General features: G+C 43.8%; 2 protein-coding genes across 6 annotated transcripts in view; one reads left to right on the top strand and one right to left on the bottom strand.

Annotated features, from left to right (window-relative positions):
- Window positions 1-17870, top strand: part of VRK2 (VRK serine/threonine kinase 2) — a 63188-nt gene extending 45318 nt beyond the window's left edge. For both annotated transcript variants that reach the window (XM_077333323.1, XM_077333332.1), the window contains 4 exons: window positions 5583-5641; window positions 6153-6331; window positions 13047-13196; window positions 17504-17870. In XM_077333323.1, the coding sequence (XP_077189438.1) occupies window positions 5583-5641; window positions 6153-6331; window positions 13047-13196; window positions 17504-17725 (610 nt within the window). In that variant the 3' untranslated portion in view covers window positions 17726-17870. The remainder of the gene's footprint in view (window positions 1-5582; window positions 5642-6152; window positions 6332-13046; window positions 13197-17503) is intronic.
- FANCL (FA complementation group L) overlaps window positions 16591-20271 on the bottom strand; it is a 69601-nt gene continuing 65920 nt past the window's right edge. For 3 of the 4 annotated variants that reach the window (XM_077333351.1, XM_077333371.1, XM_077333342.1), the window contains one exon: window positions 18168-20117. In XM_077333351.1, the coding sequence (XP_077189466.1) occupies window positions 19995-20117 (123 nt within the window). In that variant the 3' untranslated portion in view covers window positions 18168-19994. The other variant, XM_077333361.1, reaches the window with a different exon arrangement.

Raw genomic sequence — 20271 nt, 5'->3', positions numbered from 1 at the left:
TCTCTTGCCCCGGAAGGACGGACCAGAACCAATGGGATAAAATTAATTCAAAAGATATTCCGTCTCAAAATCCAGAAGAAGTTCCTGACAGTTAGAGCAGTTTCTCAGTGGAACAGGCTTCCTTGGAAGATGGTGGGTTCTCCATCTTTGGAAATTTTTAAACAGAGGCTGTATAGCCATCTGACAGAGAGGCTGATTCTGTGAAGGCTTAAGGGGGTGGCAGGTTACAGTGGATGAGCGATAGGGCTGTGAGTGTCTTGCATAGTAGAATCATAGAATCATAGAGTTGGAAGGGGCCATACAGGCCATCTAATCCAACCCCCCCGCTCAACGCAGGATCAGTGCAGGATAGTGCAGGGGGTTGGACTAGATGACCCATGAGGTCCCTTCTAACTGTATTATTCTATGATTCTATGATTCTATGAAAGTTGACAGGGGGGATTTTATTATGACTACTGTTTTTTTTGGGGGGGGTAAGTGTTTTTCATTCATTCCTTGCATGCTTCCTTGGATGCTTCCTTGGGTGCTTGGAGAATGCCAATTCATAACTGTGAAAGAAAATGAATGGGAAAAGTGATGATTAGTCCATGCTCACACATGCAATATACTGTTGCCACTTTGCTGTTGGGGCCTGAGCAAGTTAGTTCCTTCTTGTGGGACCTTCCCGTAAGCCTTCCCGTTTCTTGTCATGCAGGGTCACTTGCAAGTGGCCAAGGCAGCTGTAAACTTCTAAGTAGGGCAAGTCACAACAGAGGTAGACAATAGGGAGAGATGATCTGCAGAAATCAATCTGCACATTCAGTTTGGCACAAACTCTCTGCAGAGACGGGTGGAGAGAGGGAGGGAGGCTAGTCTGCAGGCGGTGGGTAATTCAGATTGCATCTGTAAATGTTGATTCTGTGCAATATTGTTTAACATTTCTCCTCTAGTAGTTCTGGTCAGCAGAGTCCCCCACAAGCTATCCCTTATCTAGCTCAACATCCAATCAATGTAATCAGTCAAGCTTCTTTATTAATTCCACAGTTGAGAATTAGCCCCTGAGTGGGTCAGTATTTCCTCCCCTTCCACACACACACACTCAATCCATTTGCTTAGAGGGCATACAATTTTTTAATCAGTTGCGCTGTTTAATCTTGAAAACTGGTGGAGACTGTGGGAGGATTTGTTGCGCAGTGTGGACTTCAGTATGGGCAGGGGGCAAAAGTGGCAACTAATAACACGAGAGCATAAATCTTCCTGGAAACCTGGGGCAGTTTTTCATGCTGCACGCAGGCTGTCTTGGGGAGGAAATGTTCCAGGAATACGGTGGAAGTGGACTGCCGGCAGTTTCTGCAGGATGGCTCCCTTGGCAGGGTTGGAGCGGAGTTGTACAGCCTACCCCTGTAACATGGCTTTAATTAGCTGAGAGCCAATATTACAGAGAGGTTCATGTACTCTACTAGGACTTGGGAGACCTGGATCCAGATCTCCCTCTCTTCCATGGAGCTCACTGAGTGCCCTCGTGCTGTTCTCTTTCTGCCTAGCCTAACTCACAGGGGCCCTCTGAGCTCCTTGGAGGAAGGACAGGATAAAAATCTGCTAGATGGATGGGAAATTCTTGGCAGTCAGAGTTTAGCCTCTGCAGAGGGAGTTCTGCCTCTTTTGTGCATGTATTCTTTGAAACGAGGGAGGAAGTGGGGCTCAGAGCCCCCCAACGAGCGTTATGCCCAGCCAGTGCCAACATGCTGGTGGTCCCTGGCCCCAGTGATATGTGTCTGGTCTCAGCCAGGGCCAAGGCCTCTTCTGCTGTGGCCCGTTTGGTGGAATGAGCTCCCAAGAGAAATCAGAGCCCTGCCTGAACTCCAGCACTTCAGGGCCTGTAAAATGGCGCTCTTCTGCCAAGCCTTTGGTTGAGACCAGCGTGCACCTACTGCCTATAGTTATTATTGGGCCTTCCCCTACATGCATACATGCATCTGTGTGTACTGATATATATGTATTCCCCCCTCAATGAGACAGCATTTCAACTGTTGGTTTTAAGGAGGAGTTGCATGTGCATTTCTGTTCCGGCGTATTTTATATAATTTTTACTTTTATTCCAACGTACAGGTTTTACTGTCAACCTCCCCGAGGCTTTGTGAAGGGTGCGATGCAAATTAAATAATAAAAAAACAAGACCTCATAGGGGCCTCCCCTGCTGGTACATTATCTCTTGCTGGTTCCTCCTTTGAGGGAGAGACCCACCAGACAATCGGCTCTGCATATATCAAATGATGACTGGGCTTCAGTTGACTGTTTTAGAGTTTTAAAGAGTGTTTAACTTATTATATGTTTTATCATGTATTGTATTGTCCTACAATGTAAGGTGCCCCGAGAATGCAGGCCCAAGAAGGGCAGGCTGTAATTATACATAAATGTTCTGGGCTGGTGTGTAGCTTGCTGGAAAACAGACAGGGAAGAAGTCACCACAGAGGCTGCAGAGTAGCAGAAAATGTTTCCTCCAGCAAACCAGCCCTTAATGTTTAACAGCTTGGAACATGAATCCAGGCAGCTGCCTGTGAGTTGCATGTTTTGCTTGTTTAATCCTTGAGAGCTGTGTGAGGAAGGAGGAGACCTCCAGCTCCAGAGGGCTGGTGGAAGTTGGACCCTGCCTTTCCCTCTTCAGGGCTTAAAGTAGCCATTCCTTAATTCTGTTCATCTCATTTGGGGAAAGTGCCAGGGTTGTGCATAGCATGGATCAGCTCTCCACTTTGTACCAAATTTTCTGAACACCTGAAAGGTGGCAGAGGTGATGGGGAGGGTCACAGTTTGGAAAAGGAGAGTGGTAGTGAGACTGCTTAGTCCTTCTCTTGATGAGCTCTTTCCCATTCCTCTGTCAAGCCTGTATGTAGGCTCTAGTTTAGGGGAGGAGTAGTAGACATTATTCCACTCTCCATGGTTTTTCTCTTGCTCATCACCACACCTTTTTAGATGTTTAAAGACTAAGGCATTGGGGTCGGCACTGATCATCAAGCTTGGCCCCCAGTAAAAATACCAAACTCAAGGGATTTAGCTTAATATCTATCTGAGCTGCTTCCAGGTGCAAGAGGAAGGGCCTTCTGGCAGGAGGAACCACAAGCATGCAGAGCGTGAACCAAAAGACAGCTCCTTCTAATCTTTGGCAGGGTTTATTCAAGCCTGCCTTGCCAGGCTGCTTGGTGTTTTCTGAGTGTCGTCAGCTGCTTTCAGGTTACTTATTTGAAAGGGAAAGGTTTGTTTTTGTTTGGTTTTTTGGAGTTTGCAGGCTGTAAATAAAAGCTTCTCTCAACTTTGCCAAGGAAACCTCCAGTGGGCTGTAAAAAGTGTCTTCGAATCATTGCCTCTAATTTGCAAAGAAAAAAGAAGCTCACAGAGATGAAAACAATAATAATAAAAGCATAATTAACAGTCAACCGGGAAAGTTGTCACGTTGTCAGCCCCTTGGGAAAGGTTAGGCTGGGAGGATTTCAAGAAAGTGTATTTGGGAAGCCGCCTGTGATCCATTAGAGAGAGACTGGTTGACCAGCTGCTGGCTCAGGCAGGGTCACTCAAGACTGCTTCCCATCACTATGAGACCCAGGTCAGGAGCTCTCATCTTGGGGGTATGAAGGTTCTGCAGGGCTGTTTGGGTTTGTTTTTGTTATGAGGATGCCAGGGAATTGCTGAACATGGAATGTACACAAACTGTAAACATCTGGGAATGTGCTAAGATGGCTCTCGGCTCACTTGAGATCTTTGCTGAGTTTTCTGTTTCCCAGAGTAGTCCTTAACATCTTTCTGCCTCCACTAGAACTGGTCCCTGTATAAGTAGAAGGCCCATACAGTGGTGGGGGAAGCATCTTCTTTGGTGCCTCTTCTTCCTCGTGATTTGGGCAAGAGAATGGACTGCAACTTGGGGGGAATGCAGAAGCCTTCTGCCCAAGGAGATCATACAAGTCCAAGAATTCCTGCGGCTCATCCGTGTGACACCCACCCATGGATCTGTTATCATATCTAAATGCATCCATGGTCTTGGGGTGTGTTTCTCTGTTCAAATGATGATGTGCTGGCAGGACTACAAATGTATCTTTTTATGAGCTTCAAAGCCAGTGGTTCTCAACTTACCTGATGCTGCGACCCCCTTTGGGGTTCGTAGGGTTGCACACTCCGGCGATCACAGAAGCCCGAGGTGGCCAGCGCCATGGAGGGGAGGGGTGGTGCCAGTATGCCAGTTGGTGCCAACATACAGACACAGAACTTTGCGCCTGCATGCAGGTGCTGGCTAGTGCACCGCTGGCGCCAATGCCCCTCCACACACATCACTGGCCACCTCGGGCTTCCGTGATTGCCGTAGTGCGCCAGCGTACGCAACTTTCGCGCCATTAGTTAGGTGGCCGCGGCAGTAGCCGTGGCGGCACGGCAGCAACCCCTGGGAAAAGGGTCAGTCGCCCCCCCCAGGGGTTGTGACCCCCAGGATGAGAACTGTTGTTCTAAGCCATCAACAGGCAAGGCAGCAAGGGTGCCCAACTCTTGAGAAGGGGCCAATAATGAAATATTAAAATAAGGTGGTGGGTTATAAATTTCACACTCTAAACAGGGGCTAACTTTCATTTCATAGCAAGCAACAGAAAAAAAACCCTCCATCCGCTACCCACAGGGAGTCTACCATGTGTTGCCTAGGCCTTTTCCCCTTTAAACGTTTTATTCAGGAGAAACTGGTTTTTAGGGAAATGTCCTGCCCCCAAATCTCAGCTTGAATACAGAGTGGAGAGGAGATGACTATGGTAGAAGGAAGGAGAAATCAGGTGTGTCCTATGACATGTCAAGGGGGTTCATGAGTCAGAAATAACAGGGTAGGCACACCTCCATGTTCAGATATGTGAATGTCCTTATATCATGTGGCTAAATCCTGGACACCATATTTAGTACAACATACTTTGGCTCTCTTCAGCAACTCACTATGAAGGGAAAATAATTTGGTGTGACTTTAGGATTATAATTAACTTACTTATCTACATATTGCCATTAGAGTGTACAAGCTAGCTGTGATCAACAAGCAGCCTGTGAACTCGACTAAACTTTGAAAGAGATCACCATTAATCTTTTGGTCTGAGAGTGAAGAAAGTGAATTCATCCCAAGGGGATTTTCCCCCTCCAACTACATTTGCTAAGCATTTGGCAAGGACTCCGGAGAGCAACTGTGCTTCCTTAGGCTGTAACTCAGCTCAGCTCAGACAATGGCTTGTGGCTGTGCTCACCAAAGAGTTAAAAGGGAGATCTGGAGTGACTTGCTGCCTGCTCAGCCAACTTGGTGTAGTGGGTTCAAGAGTGGCAGTTTTCTAATCAGGAGAGCCAGATGCAGTCTTGGGCTAGTTGCAGTTCTGACAGAGCTCTCTCAGCCTCACATACATGACACAGTGACTGTTGTGGGGAGGGGAGAGGAAGGCACTTGAGACTCCTTTGGGTAGTGAAAAACAGAGTATAAAAATCAACTATTTTTCTCATCTCTTCCCTGTGGAAAGTTTAGGTTTCCAGCAGTCTATTTGAAAGAGACTTACCTGCTTTCCCTCCCCAGTCTAGTTCTTGAAGCTTTCTCATTGTTTCAGACTCCTGGATGAACTCCCAGATTCAGTGACCAGGTGGGCTCCTCAAGGAACAAGCTGTGGTAAGGGACAAGCATGTATGCTCTTGGATTTGTATGTTTGTAAAGATTTTCCTTGGAGTATGACCACAAAGTGTTCCATTTTGTGGAGCAAATTGTCCAACATCATACTGTCCATTTAGTTTTAATGATCAGGTTCATTTGTGCTTGTTATAGATTTTTTTGGGGGGAGGGGGGTTTCAAGAATTCTGTTGCAAGAATGTAAGTACACTCCTCTGCAGATGCACTCTGTGCATTACTTCATTTTGAAATGTTAATAGTCAAGGAAATATGGTTTCACAATGTTGGGATGAGTTGACAGCTAGACTTTAGGAGCTGCTTTATAACTGGCTGCTGAAAAATGATCAGGCAAGGCCATGGATGGACCTGGCTGCTTCCTAATCCAGAAAGCTTCCCAGGACTGTAACCGAACCGTTGCCTTTGCCATATCAATGCTTGCTAACAAATAAACAGAGTTGACCAGAAAAGTTTGGGAGCTCTTGATCTCAGTCCAGTGAAACTTTGTGTCTTACAGGTGAAATAGCCACATTTTTGAAAACTGCTTATGAATTAGCATACACTGAAAAGCCGGATTATGAGATGCTGAAGAAAATCCTCTCAGGTGGCCTGGAAAACAGAGGACATTGCTCTGATCCTTTCATTTCTATCACTGTTACAAGTGCTCTGGCTGAACATGCACCCAACCCCAGAAAAGTAAGTAAACAAGAATGGGCAGGAAGGATTGTGTCAATGCTTGGCTCTTGTGGCCCTTTCTTGCATGCCCAGGGAAATACCAATCACCACTATGGGGTTGGGAAATAAATTTCCTCCAGGCAGACTGGGCAGGGATTCTGGCTTTCTTAAGGTGAGGGCATCATCTGGGCATGAAATTGGGTTCACTGTGGGTAGACAGGTAAGTTTCTTGCATTGTGCAGTGGGTTGGACTAGATGACCCAGTGCAGTGGGTTGGACTAGATGACCCTTCCAACTCTATGAGCATAAGACCAGAAAACTACCAGAAACTATTTTTTGAACTTGGATTCAGGTGGGCAGCCATATTGGTCTGAAGCAATATAACAAAGTTTGAGTCCAGTGACATTCTTAAGACTAACAAAGTTTAATTCTGGATAAACGTTTCCATGTGCACACACTTTGAAAAATGTATCCTTTGTCCTGGTTTTTGAAATATGTCTGTTGTCTTATAAGCAGTTTTCAAGGGGAACATATTATTTGGGGGAATTAGTTGAATTCTACAAATACCAAGTGGCATTTATCATTTGTTCAGTAGTGTTCCTGTCCTTTGAGTTACTTGTTTGACATGCGCAATGACCTCCTTGGTTTTCCCCCTCCTTGGTCCCCCCCCCACACACACACACACAACTTTTTACTCAAAGAACTAGCTGAAGATCTGAAAGATATGCTGGCAACAATTGCCGTGTCGCAAATACATTTCTAAAATCCCGTTTCCCTGGATTTGCTCAAAAGTTGGATGTTGGCCCTTACGGAAGAGAAAACTACCATACGTCCTTTTGACCTGCAGCCTGTGGCCTCAAAGCAGCAGACCTGTGCAGATTTATTTACTTTATGGGCAGCAGGGAAGTCAAGGAGGTTTGCTCACTCATATCGCAGGGGAATGCCTGAATGCCGGGCGTCTCTTACAAAAACAGCTTAAAAGCAACCTTGCCTTTATTGGCGCAACTGTGTGATTTCTTGGCCTTCTGAAAGCCGCTTCTTTAAAATTGGTGGGTTTCAGTGGTCTTGTCTGAGTTAGTCGATGAAGTGAGAATTCCCCTTTTCTGCAGCCTTCCAGATCCCTTTGTTTTTAATAAACTTACATTGATGTAATTAGCAGCATTGGCCAGGCCTGATTGGAGATTTCCGGTGTGCTCGTCCCCCGTGTGGGGAAGGCTGCAGCCTTCTGCTGATGTATGTTGAACAAGGCAGGGCCGTGGCATCATTCACTTTCAATATTCCGAGTGAACTTTGGACCGTCACGGGCAGACACAAGCCAAAAAATGCGGGACGCAAACTAATGTGACGGATCGGCTGCGAGATGAATGGTGATTCAAATCTCGGCGCACAGATGGTTCTGATTTGCCGACTTTTTTGTAGCTGCAGCAACTGAAGACATAAAATAGCCGCCTAGTCATAAATTAGCTCTTTGGAAGCCAAACCTTGGCACCAGAGCTTTACAACCTTCAATTAGCAGCGAAAGAAGTATTTGAATGACTCCGGTATTGACATCTGTAGGTCTGCATAGTAATCATTCCTAATAGAAGAGAATGTCTGTTTGAGGGGCTTTTGCATGGCTAATTAACTACAGTGAGAATATGTAATTTTTTCATGATCTCCCGATTGTCACCTTTCTCTCATGATACAATTACATTTTATTGTAGCGAGTGCCTTCGCAAACCCAATTGTCAGCACTATTTACGTTGTGTGGAAAAGCAGAACAAAAGTTCATGTTTAATAAAAAGCCACTGGATTTTGATCTTGGTAATTACAAAGACTTTTTCCCTCTGAGTTTTATAGACTTTGGTATTTTTTATCACTTTTACAACAAAGCAAAAAGCCATTTCTCTGACAGTATTTTGCTTGCTGTTGTGGTCACCATTTAATCTATGCTAATTTGAGCGGCAGCTTTTGGTTTCTGCAATTTGTAGAGTTTTCTAAACTTAATTGAAATATAACAGTGGTGGTAGCTTTTTGTTGTGAAAGCGTCCACTGTCCAGCATGGATTTTGACTAACTTGGTGTGGGTGGGTGTGTGTCCCACCCCTGTTAAAATGCAGATGTAAGAATTAGCCATTGACTCTGAAAGCCAGACCAGTTGCCCTCATGAAGTTGCTATAAATTGGGTTGCATTTATTTCTTTGAAACTGTGCTACTGAAAGGAGAAAGTGAAGGTGCTGGTGTTCTGTCTGCTGTTTTACAAAGGCATTTGTCTAGCCTGATTTGGTTCTTTCCCCTCCCTGGGGGCACAGAACTTTAAATCTCCCTTGGGCTCACTGAATGAGATATGGTTTGGATCCCGGTTCACACATGAGAGGGAGACGAGGGCTGTGCTTTCCCTTTTCTTCAGGATAAAATTAGAGTGGATTAGGGAGAGCTTCACACCACCATCTTCTTTGATGGCGTACATTCTTTGCCCCTAACCTGCCTTGAGGTTTTTGTAAACTGGAAAAGTGGGATGTAAATATCTAATAAAATAAACACTATACTTTAGGATAAGGTTAGAAAAAGCTGGAATGTCACCTGGTTCTAGCTGTGCTTTGGGGTTATTCTGAATGTCACTTGTTTGTAGCCATGCTTTGGGGTTATTCCGAATGTAAAAGTGTCCCTTCTGGCAGGGGCATTATGTTATAAAGTCGCCTGGAAACCAGAAGTGTTTTTACTGTCTTGAAGCAATACATTAACTACTAAACCACTAGGCTGCGTGAAGAATGACCCGTCTCATATTTGTTCAGATCAGTTACCAAATTTTGAATGGAAAGAAGTCAGAAGTTTATTCCAGGCCCAGACAATGATTACTCAATAATAACCCTTTTAATAATTGTATTTAAAATCACTCTAGGTACTCTTTAATACATTAAGTGAACCAGAATCGCAATTATACAGAAAACAGTGTATGTAAATGGGATTTTAAAATAAAAAAGTATACATGTCCTCTCTTCTCCTAAATTGTAATGTTTTAATGGGAGTTTTAATGGGGTTTTTAAGACATTGTGACCTACCACGAGCTGCTTAGGGAGTGGCGGGAAATAAATTGAAAAATAAATAAATAAATAAAAACATTATACACTTAAAGATAGACATTAATGTCTAAAATTCTCACCCACTTGTTACAGAAAAAGAGAAGGTAGCCTGACCACAGCCCAGCTGAAGAAGGGCAAAGTTATGGCATACTTATCTTCTAGAGACAGAGTTACATCAGCCTTGCATGACTTTTTAAAAACCATCTCATGCATTTTCTCCACAGATGTGAGCATTCCAAAGAATAAGTATTGGAATCTTAATATAATAGACAATAAGTTTTAACTTTCTAATCCACCCTTCTTATAAGCTCAGGAAAGAATAAAAATGCATAAATCAAAATTTAAAACCATAGTTTACATTAAAACTCCCAACTAACCCTCCCGCTGCTCATCAAAATATTACATGTCAGAAGTTAAACTTTTGATATTCTGTTATGAGGTTACCTTGTTTGAGGAGATGCATCTTCCTCTGATGTTCCACTGGATTTCAGTTCTTCCCAGTTCTTCTAGGGAGGCCAGCTGATAGTTGTTAAAGATGTTATCCTCCTGGCCTCAGCCACAGGCCTGGCAGAGTAGTTGTGTCTTGCAGGCCCTGTGGAACTGATCAAGGTTCCGCAGAGCCCTGATCTCAACTACCAGAGCCTTGTACCAGGCTGGGGCCAGGACTAAAAAGGCCCTGACCCTAGTGGAGGCCAATCTCTGGGGCCAGGGACCCTGAGCAGATTTTGGCCCATAGACCATAATGCCTGGGGATTTACTCTGAACATAATGGGCAATAGCAGAATTCAGTGTTACACTAGGAATTTTAATCTGAACTAGATTTGTATTTTAGGTTTTATTTGATTTTAATAATGTTATCTGCCCTGAGTCATCTGAAATACGGCAGAATAAGCTTAAATAATAAATAATTCATAGACCACCTTTCTCAAGTTTGAAGCTGTTGTTTGTGGAGAAATCCATGTTTTTAGGGATATACACAAGAACGTAAAAGTAGTCTCAGGCCTGCTGTATTAAAACATCCTAAACAGTCATTTTAAAATGAAAAGGTGCAACTAAAATTAAAATGGACTATCAATTAGATGCATGGTTCATTTTTACGTCCTTCAGCTGAAGATATAAAACATCTCATTTACCTTAAAACTTACTTTGGATATTGCTGTCAAGCAAGAGGCTGCTGAACTTTGATTGTAAGAAAATGGAGAACTACACCAGTATTTCCTGTTTGCAAGAGCATAACCCCATTTAAAGTCCCTGAACAAGGAGTGTCAATTATCACAGCTTCTGTTCCTTAGACAGAAGCAGAAACATTTTTAATGGCCAATAACAAGGTTAGTGCTGCTTGCAGTTGACTAGATCCTTGTCCTTATCTTCCTTGACGTTTTCATGGGGGATTTCAAATATTCTCTTTCATTAAAGAATGAAATACATACTTTTTATCATCTCTAACTTGAGATGTTTTTTAACTTGGGAGAATTTCAAAACAGCCATGGGATGGGAAACACCAGTAAATAGGGGATGAAAACAGCAAAGTTCGCTTTCTGAAAAGTTTAGATTTCCCAGCACTTTGATGTTTGGAAATATGGGGCTTCGCTCAACTCTGCATGTGAATAAGATACATACAAGGTAATGAAGGGGATAGCAGGTGATATACAGATGGTTGGACCATTTAACTTCCATAAGTTGCTACATTACTTCAGATGTAGGCTTGGAATATATTTAAGTTGGAACAATTATTTAGTAGTTATGCATGGGCAGAGACCTAAAAATTCTGGTTTGGGCTGATCCCCAAACTAAGCTGGAATGTTCACAAAACAAACAGGTCACCTGCGGCCAAGAGAAAGGGATCATCCAGGAGTTGACAAGCAGACCTACCAGGCTGTTAATTTTAAGTGGCTGGCAGCCATTTCAACCTAACAGCAGGGTGGGCATGGCCATCCCCATTTAGGCTGAAATGACTGGGAACCAACTCACCCATCAGTTTTCCTGGTTCTGCTTTTGAAGGGGGAGGGGGAGAGTAAAACTGGCTACCATTATATCTGCTGAAAGGGAGCCAGCTTGGTGTAGTGGTTAAGAGTGCCAGTCTCTAATATGGAGAGCTGGGATTGATTCCCTGTTCTTCATGCAGCCAGCTGGGTGACCCTTGGCTAATCACAGTCTTGTTAGAGCGAATCTCCAGAGCAGTTCTATAAAAGCTCTTTCAGCCCCACCTCCTTACAGAGTGTCTTTTGTGGAGACTGGAAGGGAACGTGATTGTAAGCTGCTTTCAGACTCCAGGTAGTAAAAAAAACAGGGTATAAAAACCAACTTGTCCTTCTTAAACACCCTTCTCCCAGAAACATTTCCACATTTAGCAGTATGACATGACTTCATTGGTAGTTTCCGCTGTAGCTGTATTCATCTAAGGATGTTATTCATGCATGTATCCCATCTGATCAGCAGGAATAAGTACCACTGGCAAAGATGGCTAGTTAAACAGGAAAAGAAACAAGGTCTTTCCATTGTTATTTATATTGTTTATCTTGGTAAATTATTGACCTTTCTCTCACATGGAAGTGCAAAATAATTTGCAGTGTTCTCCATTTTATCCTCATGCCAATCCTGTGGGGTAAGTTAAACAGAGAAAGAGAATAATTCACCTAGGGTCACCCAGCCTGCCTCCCTGGCAGATTGGATTCCTACCTGGGTCTCAAATCCTAATCGATTACACCATTCTCCATACTCCAACGCAAATCCTGATGTTCTTGAAGCCTTTTCTAAAAGAAAGGGGCTGGTGACGGACATGAGCAGAATCCAGCTAGTAACGTATGGATATTTTTGAGGACTCCCCTGTATTTAAGAGATTACTTCTATTGGACTAGCCACATAAAAGTCGAGAAACAGTGAAGCAGCAATGTGGTTCCACTTAAGAATGTACTTGGCCTGGCCAATGAAGAACTTGGTTCAAAACTTAACCAGTAAACTTCACTAGGTGTCCTGGAAGCAAGGGCCTGCCTTTCCCTCGCTGTGCCTCAGAGCGCTCTTGTAATTTAACAATTCCAGCAAAAGCAGCATCAAATGTGGGAATGGATGCAAGTCAGCTCTTTAAACACAGGCAGAGAATGATGGGGGAGGGGGACTGCATAGCCTCTTGAAGTGCACTATCAACATGGGGTGGAGAAGATACAAACATTGCAACCCGGTGGAGAGGTCAGATTGCCTTGCTAAAGGAAGAAGTCCTGACTATTTTTTATAAGTGCAGTGCTTTCTAGTTAATGTCAGTGTCTGAAATGAGAAAATTTATTTAGATATAGTTAATAAGAGTTTAATTGACAGAGACTTATTGGTTTCACAGCCAGTGAAGGTTAATAACATTCATCTAGAGCTCTTAAAGAATTATGGAAACAATGTTTACAGTAAGTAGTCTTGCCTTAGGACAGTACAATGGCGGCATTCCTTGTCAAAAGCTTAATAAAACACGAAGCTTGTTTTTTACTATGCAGACGTTGGCATTTCCTTGCATGAATGTATTCCTAGTGATCCCGTCACTACAAGTGTGTAAACTCCTATTCTGTAAATGCCATTTGTTTTAGAAGAACTTGCTTAAGGCTCGCATGCCAGCCTCATTCAGATAAACAGTAACTGTGCTTGTGCTTGATAGCAAGAGCCCAGGGGTCACGGAATGTGTATGTTTAACAGGCAGATTTGCCAAAGCCGACTCCAAAACCAGGGAAAGAAGCAAAGGAGAACAACAAGGAAAACAAGACACTTGCCTACCAGAGAAAAGTCACTGTGGGAACACAAGATGAGCAGCTGCAGGTCCAAGGGAGCTGGCCTCTTCAGACTCAAGTGAGTTGACTGCTGCTTAGTGTTGCTTGAAATTGTATGCAGCTTTCTTAAACCTTTGCTTACTTGGCTTTGCTGCCCTGGCTCTCCCCCCTCTCCCAGGGGTTAAGAACAGATGATAAACAGAGGATGAACAATTAAGGCGATCGGTTTATTTGTGAAATTAAGTTTTCTATCTGCAGGGAACTCTTAGGAGGCGCTTTTTTATGAAAAGTCTGCCCCTGGACTTAGTATTTTAAAAATAGTACAGGATGGTGAATCTAGGCCTTATTATTGAACACTGGAATCGGTTTACATGTTCCCTTTATAAGGTCTGGCTCCTATCGTAGCTCCTTTGGTTTAGAACTTTCATAGGATTATTCTTTCATGCTCTGACAGTTTGAGAAAGCTAGACCTAATTTATACTGCCTAGTGCCCGCCCCTACCTGCATTTACTTAAACCAATGGCACACTTGCCTTGCCATCATCCTGGGCAGAATAATGCCACTGCTCAAGGTAATTAGCACAAATGCCATGCATATTTAAACATATTTGGGCACATATAGAACATCTGTATGGGCATGAGCTTTGTTTTGGCCACGGGTGGGAGTTTTAACTGTAGGGTGTTTTGATTCTGAATGTTTTAACTATTTTGTAAACCATCCTGAGCCCGTTTGCAGAAAGGGGCAATCTATAAAACTAATAATAATCATGTTCTATAAAATATGCAAGTAAAATCCAGCTGTATCTCCTTTGGGATCCCCAGTGGTCAGATTTGGGTGCGTTTGTAGATTTGAAAAATTCAGCTGTGCTTGATGTAGAGCTCAGTACATGGTATGGGTCACATAACCAGCTTTGACACTCTTTCCCTAATACATTGAAAGCCTATGCCCTGGGTTTGGGCAGAGGACCAGACACTTACATTGCAGCAAAATTAAGAAATTATTGAGGACTGTAAGCTAAAGAAATTGGGCTTAAAGTTACCAATCAATGACTGACCTCCAGCTGCAAGACCAATTTAAGTTGGCAACAACCATGGCCTATAACTAGGCCTCAGAAGTTAGACAACACATGGCCAGTTCTTGGGTTGTAACAGTTGTTTCCAGCAAGATACAAATTGCAGAGTATTGCGATGCCTTACAGTTTCACCCAAGGTAAGGTGCAGCCTTCTGCCAACACAAAAGATGTGGGGATTTGCTTTGGAATATCAATTCAAATGCTAGTTATACAGTGCAACTAACTTATTTATTATATACTAGGGGCAAAGCCCGTTGTCTCCAAGAATACAACGGGTGCTAGAGCTTGGCAGTGGGAAGAGGAAGGGGAGGAGTTGTCCAGTCTGTAAGGGCATGGGGTTGTCATGTGTGTTGCGTGGGAGGTTGTGGTGGCATGGTGGCAAATGAGGCCATGGGTGTGGAGATATGGATGTCAAGAACCTGTGGTGTGGAATGTTCGTTGATTGTGGGAGAGGACTGACCTTTGGGAATTGTGGCATAGTGGTTACAGATGAGCTTTCCAGAGCCATGTCCTCAGATATGTGAAGGGAAAATCAGACTGGAGACTCTTCTTAGAGGAAGATTACATGGCAACCAATTCCCCCCAGTTCTGCGTCATTTCCCTTCTTGTGTGAATTAGGCCACATTCACCGAAATGCCCCTCTGCCCTAATACACATAGGGTAGTCACAGTACACAGGTGTCCACTCTGTTCCTTCTGTCTCCCATGTTTTCACTGTTGGTAAAATGTTATGTGCCCACATGCTTCTTTCATGATTGCTCCTTAGAAGAACGGATTTTTGTACCCTATTGCTTACTACCCAAAGAAGTCTCAAAGCGGTTTACAAACACCTTTTCCATTTGTCTCTCCACAATAAACCTGTGAGGTATGTAAGGTTGTGAGAGAACTGGGAATGGGCCGCAGTGACCCAGCAGGCCTCAGGTGTCTCAAAGCATTTTCCAATCGTCTTCCCCTTCTCGCCCCATAGCAGACTCCCCATGAGGGAGGTGGGGTAGCGAGCCTCACAGGGAAGCTGGCAACCCTAAGAGGAAGACTGTCTGTGCACAGCAGTCTTGACCTTAGTAAGGTTTTTAATAATGTTTTTTTATTTGCCAGGCCAAGATTATTTGCCAGTTACTATTTCAGTTACGATCTGTCTCCAGACATTTACTTGTTCTCTATTTAGTTTCAGGCTGTAAATATTTATTTAGATCTTCCTGCACTTTCCAGACTCACAGGACTGATGCTGGTCTGCCTGTCTGCGCTCCAGAATACAAACAGTTGCTGATAAGGGCTGGCCATAACCCATAGGCCAGGAGGGACACTCCTGCACCACTCCCTACCAACTGCAGGCAAAAAATGGCTCATTTGAAGGCTGGACTTTGAGGCATTGTATGATTTTGAAGTCCCACCTCCAAACCTCCAGGAATATTTCCAACCCAGGGGTAGCCAACCTACAGGTGTGGCCTGGAGAGCTCCTGGAATTACAGCTCACCTGCAGAGTATAAAGATCAGCTCCCCAGGCAGAAAGGGCTACTTTGGACAGGGTTGTGGCAGAGAAGAAACATTTAAGGCTTCCCACACAGGTTGTTGTTGACCTGAGGCCTACTGCACGGGGTTGTTGTGCAGATGAAACAGGAGACAAAAGAGCCAGCTTCCTCTGCAGAATAATGCTGTGCAGTGGCCTCAAATCTGCAGAGAGTTGCAAAGAAGAAAGACACATGGCTTGGCTGTGTCTAACCCCCGGCCAGAGCAGTATTTTAAGTGAGAAGGGGCTTTTCTGTGGCCTCCCTGTCAGGCAACTGTTTGGCAGAAGGGGAAAGTCCCCCCCCCAAAAGGAAGGCCCTCAGTCTCCCCTGCGTTGCTCTTGGAAGGGCCTCCTTCCCTCAGTCAGGGGCTGTCAGAGGCTCCTTCGCAGCAGGCCTGAAGGGAGGGGGGGAGGGGGAGCACTCTGCAGCCTCCTGCCAGCTCTGTCAGGGTTCTGAGGCAATTTATAGTTGGACATGGCAGTTAGGACAGCCTTGGGGCAAAAAGGGCTGGTGCAGCCTGTCCAAGCCTCTGTTCTCATCCCCCTTGGCAGCCCTGCTGACCTCCTCTCCCTGCAGTGGTCAGGAGCAGACTGGCAGCCAGACTGGGCTGGGTGAATGGAATTTTGGTCTGTCCTGGTGAGGGGCCAATAGGAAGGCACTTTGTGCACCTCCCCATTGGCTGCTTGGCCCTGGATGGACACTCGGAGGGCACAATCAGGAGCCCTCTGAGTTTTTATCCTGGACAGGGCCCGCCCTAACTCCTCCCCAGGTGGCCTTACTCTTTTATTTAATAGGACCCTGTCCTATTTAAAGATTTATATACTGCCCTCCCCGAAGGCTCAGCGCGGTTTACATAGAACGTAGAAACTATACAAGAAACAATCCATACATAAATAAAAGCTTAAAATTATATTTAATGCAGATGTCAACAAAAGTTTCTGCAGTTTAGCAGTTAGCAACATATGTTTACATTCAGATATATACACACACATACAATCACCTTAATTGTAACTATCTCTCTTTTGACTATTGGTGCCACTTACCTTTAGCAATTATTTGTCAGTGTATGTGTACTTCTAAGGAGCTTGGAAGAAAAAAAGAATAAAAATGTAGGTCTGTGTAAAGAACTTCTGAAATATTTGCCACATGACTTAAGCTTTTTGTACTGGCTTGCTGCTTCTGACTAGATTAGTTTTTAGAGAGGTCTTTTCTGTCTGCAGGAGACCATTAGCAAATAGATAATCTTGTTCTACCTAGGAAAGGTTTAGAAACCCAAAGCTGAAGCAAGGCTCTAAAGAGCATTACTAGGTAGGTGAGTGGGGCAAGGGAGAGAGTGGAAGGCCTGCACTCCTTGAAGACTTTTGCCCACCATGGAAATTGATAAAGGGGAGAAGCACTTTACCTCCTCCCCTTACATTTCAGCCAACCCCACGCAAAGGTATGAGTGCAAATAGTCCTTGCTGGCAAAGATCAGCTATTCTGTGGAGGGGGGAATGACTAAATTCATTCCTCTTCACTACTTTGGAATGGAAGATTGAAGCTACTGTTGACTCTTGAACTGAACGTATGGGGTTTCAGTGCAGGGAGATGTACACTAAAATTGATTGCATATAGTCTCCTTATTACCACTAGAGATAAGTGTTCCCTGTTACGAATGTAATTGATAATTAGAAATCTCATATTTATTTGGCTTCTCCCCCCTCAAGGTATCAGACACAAACTTTTATGATATAAGACATCAGGATGCCAGCTCTAAATGTCTGCTATTCAACTGTGTTCAAAGATGTTAATCTTATTTGTTCTTCAGGAAAGAAAAGAACCTCCACCTGGGACGTGTCTACTCCACAGAAGCTTCCAGCAAATGGAAGACAAGGCCATACAAAATGGAGTTGCGTATCCACCAGCCTGTCAGCCGTTGCCTAGCTCTTCCAAGTCCAGTAACCCTGTACTGAATGAAGAACTGCACCGATATATTATAGCCATTGTCGTTCTCCTGTTGTTAATACCACTATCTTTGTATTTCCTTTGATGGCACTTCCAGCATGCCTCTTTCCAGAGTGCAGGACTAGACAGTCACAGGTGGTCTGAACTTCCTCTTCAAGCTTTCTTCAAAGACATTTTCAGGGTGATTTGCTGGAATTAAAAAAAAAAGTAAAATCGATAGCTTTGTTAAACTTTGCTTCCTGCATTTTTTTAATGGTTGTATTACAAAGAATAATTTGGCAGACTTGTTTCTAATTTTAAGTCAGGTTATTAAAGTCAGGTTATTAAATCTTATCTCCCAACACAGCAAACTCACTTGAGGATTTCAAATAGAAGTGTTTACACTGAAGGCTTAGAAGTAGACTGACCTTCATTCCAACTTGTTTCAGGAAGCTAAACTGTTGCCTTACCTTGTTGCAGTATGGACATTCACCAAATATGACGTTATAGCTTTGTCGACTAGATGGGAGTCCTCGCAGCCACTGGGGAGAAACACACGACTGTTATCAACTATATTTGGTGACAGCTCTGCAGTACAGGTAGGGCTTCTAGTACTCAGTGCCTGGAATCAGCACAACACTCAGACTCTCCCCACTGAGTTACAGGAAGCCACTATACAGAATGCCTGGGGGGTGTTCACCTCACCTGCTCTGCTTAGTAAAGCATCCAGAAGCATGACCAGGTTGTGAAAAGGGAGGGAGCGACAGAAGTGGCGCTTTGTGGCTACCGGGACAAGGACAATCTGAGCTCGACGTAAATTGTGCTACATGCCGAACTGCGCATTTTCAAGTCATACTTGGGAGTAGAAATTTTATTGAAAGTGTGATCAAATGCTCGCTCGTCACAAGACACCATTACATTGATCCACAACCCTTTGCCAGTCAGTGTGTGAGAATTGCCATTGCGGCTTGTGGGCTGCTCTTTCTGAGCCCAGGTTGAAAAATAACAGTGAGGCACAGGAACTTCTGCATGACTCATCACCATCTCTTGTAACCTTGACTATTAGCACATCAGAGATCAAAGGTATTGTACTATCATGCTGAGTAAGCACGTGCTGATAATTGCACCAGTAGCAATTATGTGGAAGAAAAATGTGGAAACGTACACTTCTGCCTCTCTCAAGCTCTTTTGCCCCATCAGTACTTAAAAGGTGCAGGTTGAAGCCAGAACAGAAACAGCACTAGCAATATAATTTATATCACAATGACCTCAAACAGCTCCCACCAATATAGAGAGCAATGTGGGGAGTTAACTTTTGCCATACTTTCCCACCCCCAATTAAGATCAACCACAGACATTGCTACAAGCTCTACCTTGTGGGCCCCAAAATTTGGAATGCAATTTCTCAGGAAGGCTGCTTGTAATCTTTTTTTCATTCCATTCTGGAATCATGTTAAAGTAATTTTATTGTGCCAAGCCCTTGGGACCTACATTTTTGCTTAGAAGTTGTACTTAACTGCCTTTTTATTTAAAATGTTTTAATGGATTCTAAAATTGTATTTTATAAGGCCCTTTAAACTTAAAATATAAAATTGCTTGAGTAGAAGCACGACACCAGAGTCTCTTGGGATAATGCCAAATTACCCAACAGAACCACCCCACCAAATCTTGTTTTGACAATTGCTGATTCTAGCCACCTTGGTGGCCCTCGTGAGGGCCAGAAAGGCAGAGTATAAATTATGTTAATGCAATGAATCAAGCATTTTAATAATTTACATGATAATTTACTAGAGTTTGAAAACGTTCAAAAAGTCCAGCGGCACCTTTAGGACCAACAAAGTTTTATTCAAGGTATAAACTTCCATGTGCAAGAAGTGTGCTTGTGCACAAAAGCTTATACCTTGAATAAAACTGTTTTGTTCTGCTGCTTCAGACCAATACAAGGCAGATTCAGACATTGCAAACTGTTCTAAATCCAAGTACAGTAGAGAGGATTTCATTGCCAGAGGATTCAGTGATGGCCATGAGCACAGATGGCTTTAAAATGGGATTTAGAAAGGATAGCTCTGCTAGCTACTGTGACCTTCACATACAGAGGCGGTGAATCTCAAAATGCCAGAGGCCAGGAGGCAACAGCAAAAGGAAGACTTCTCCTCTATACTGTTGGCTCTCCAATGTAATTAGTTGGCCACTCTGAAAGATGCCACATTTATATGCATCACTGGTTCGACTTAAAAGATTTTATGAATATACGTCATGATACCTTAAATCCTTAGTCTACTATACAGTTTTTAAGTATTGAATTCCATACATGTGTTCAGAAACAGAAGCCTTTACTGAAGTGTTCTCCAACATTGTGCCCATGGTTATCCAGCTCAAGAGCGGTGGTTTCTAATATGGCAAGCCGGGTTTGATTCCCCTTTCCCCCACATGCAGCCAGCGGGGTCTTGTGCTTGTAATATCAAGGCGTTCTCAGCCTCACCTCCCTCACAGGGTGTCTGTTGTGGGGAGAGGAAAGGGAAAGTGATTGTAAGCCACTTTGAGACTCCTGGGAGAGAAAACTCCTTCATCTGCCAGTATGTGTCCAGCTGTCCACAAGTTTCTTTCCCGAAGTACCTCCTTATCAAAGCAAAGATCTCATCCTGTCTTACT

The sequence above is a fragment of the Paroedura picta genome, chromosome 1 (genome assembly GCF_049243985.1).
Source record: "Paroedura picta isolate Pp20150507F chromosome 1, Ppicta_v3.0, whole genome shotgun sequence".
In the NCBI taxonomy this organism is placed as follows: Eukaryota; Metazoa; Chordata; class Lepidosauria; order Squamata; family Gekkonidae; genus Paroedura; species Paroedura picta.
This window is presented reverse-complemented; position numbering and strand designations above follow the sequence as displayed.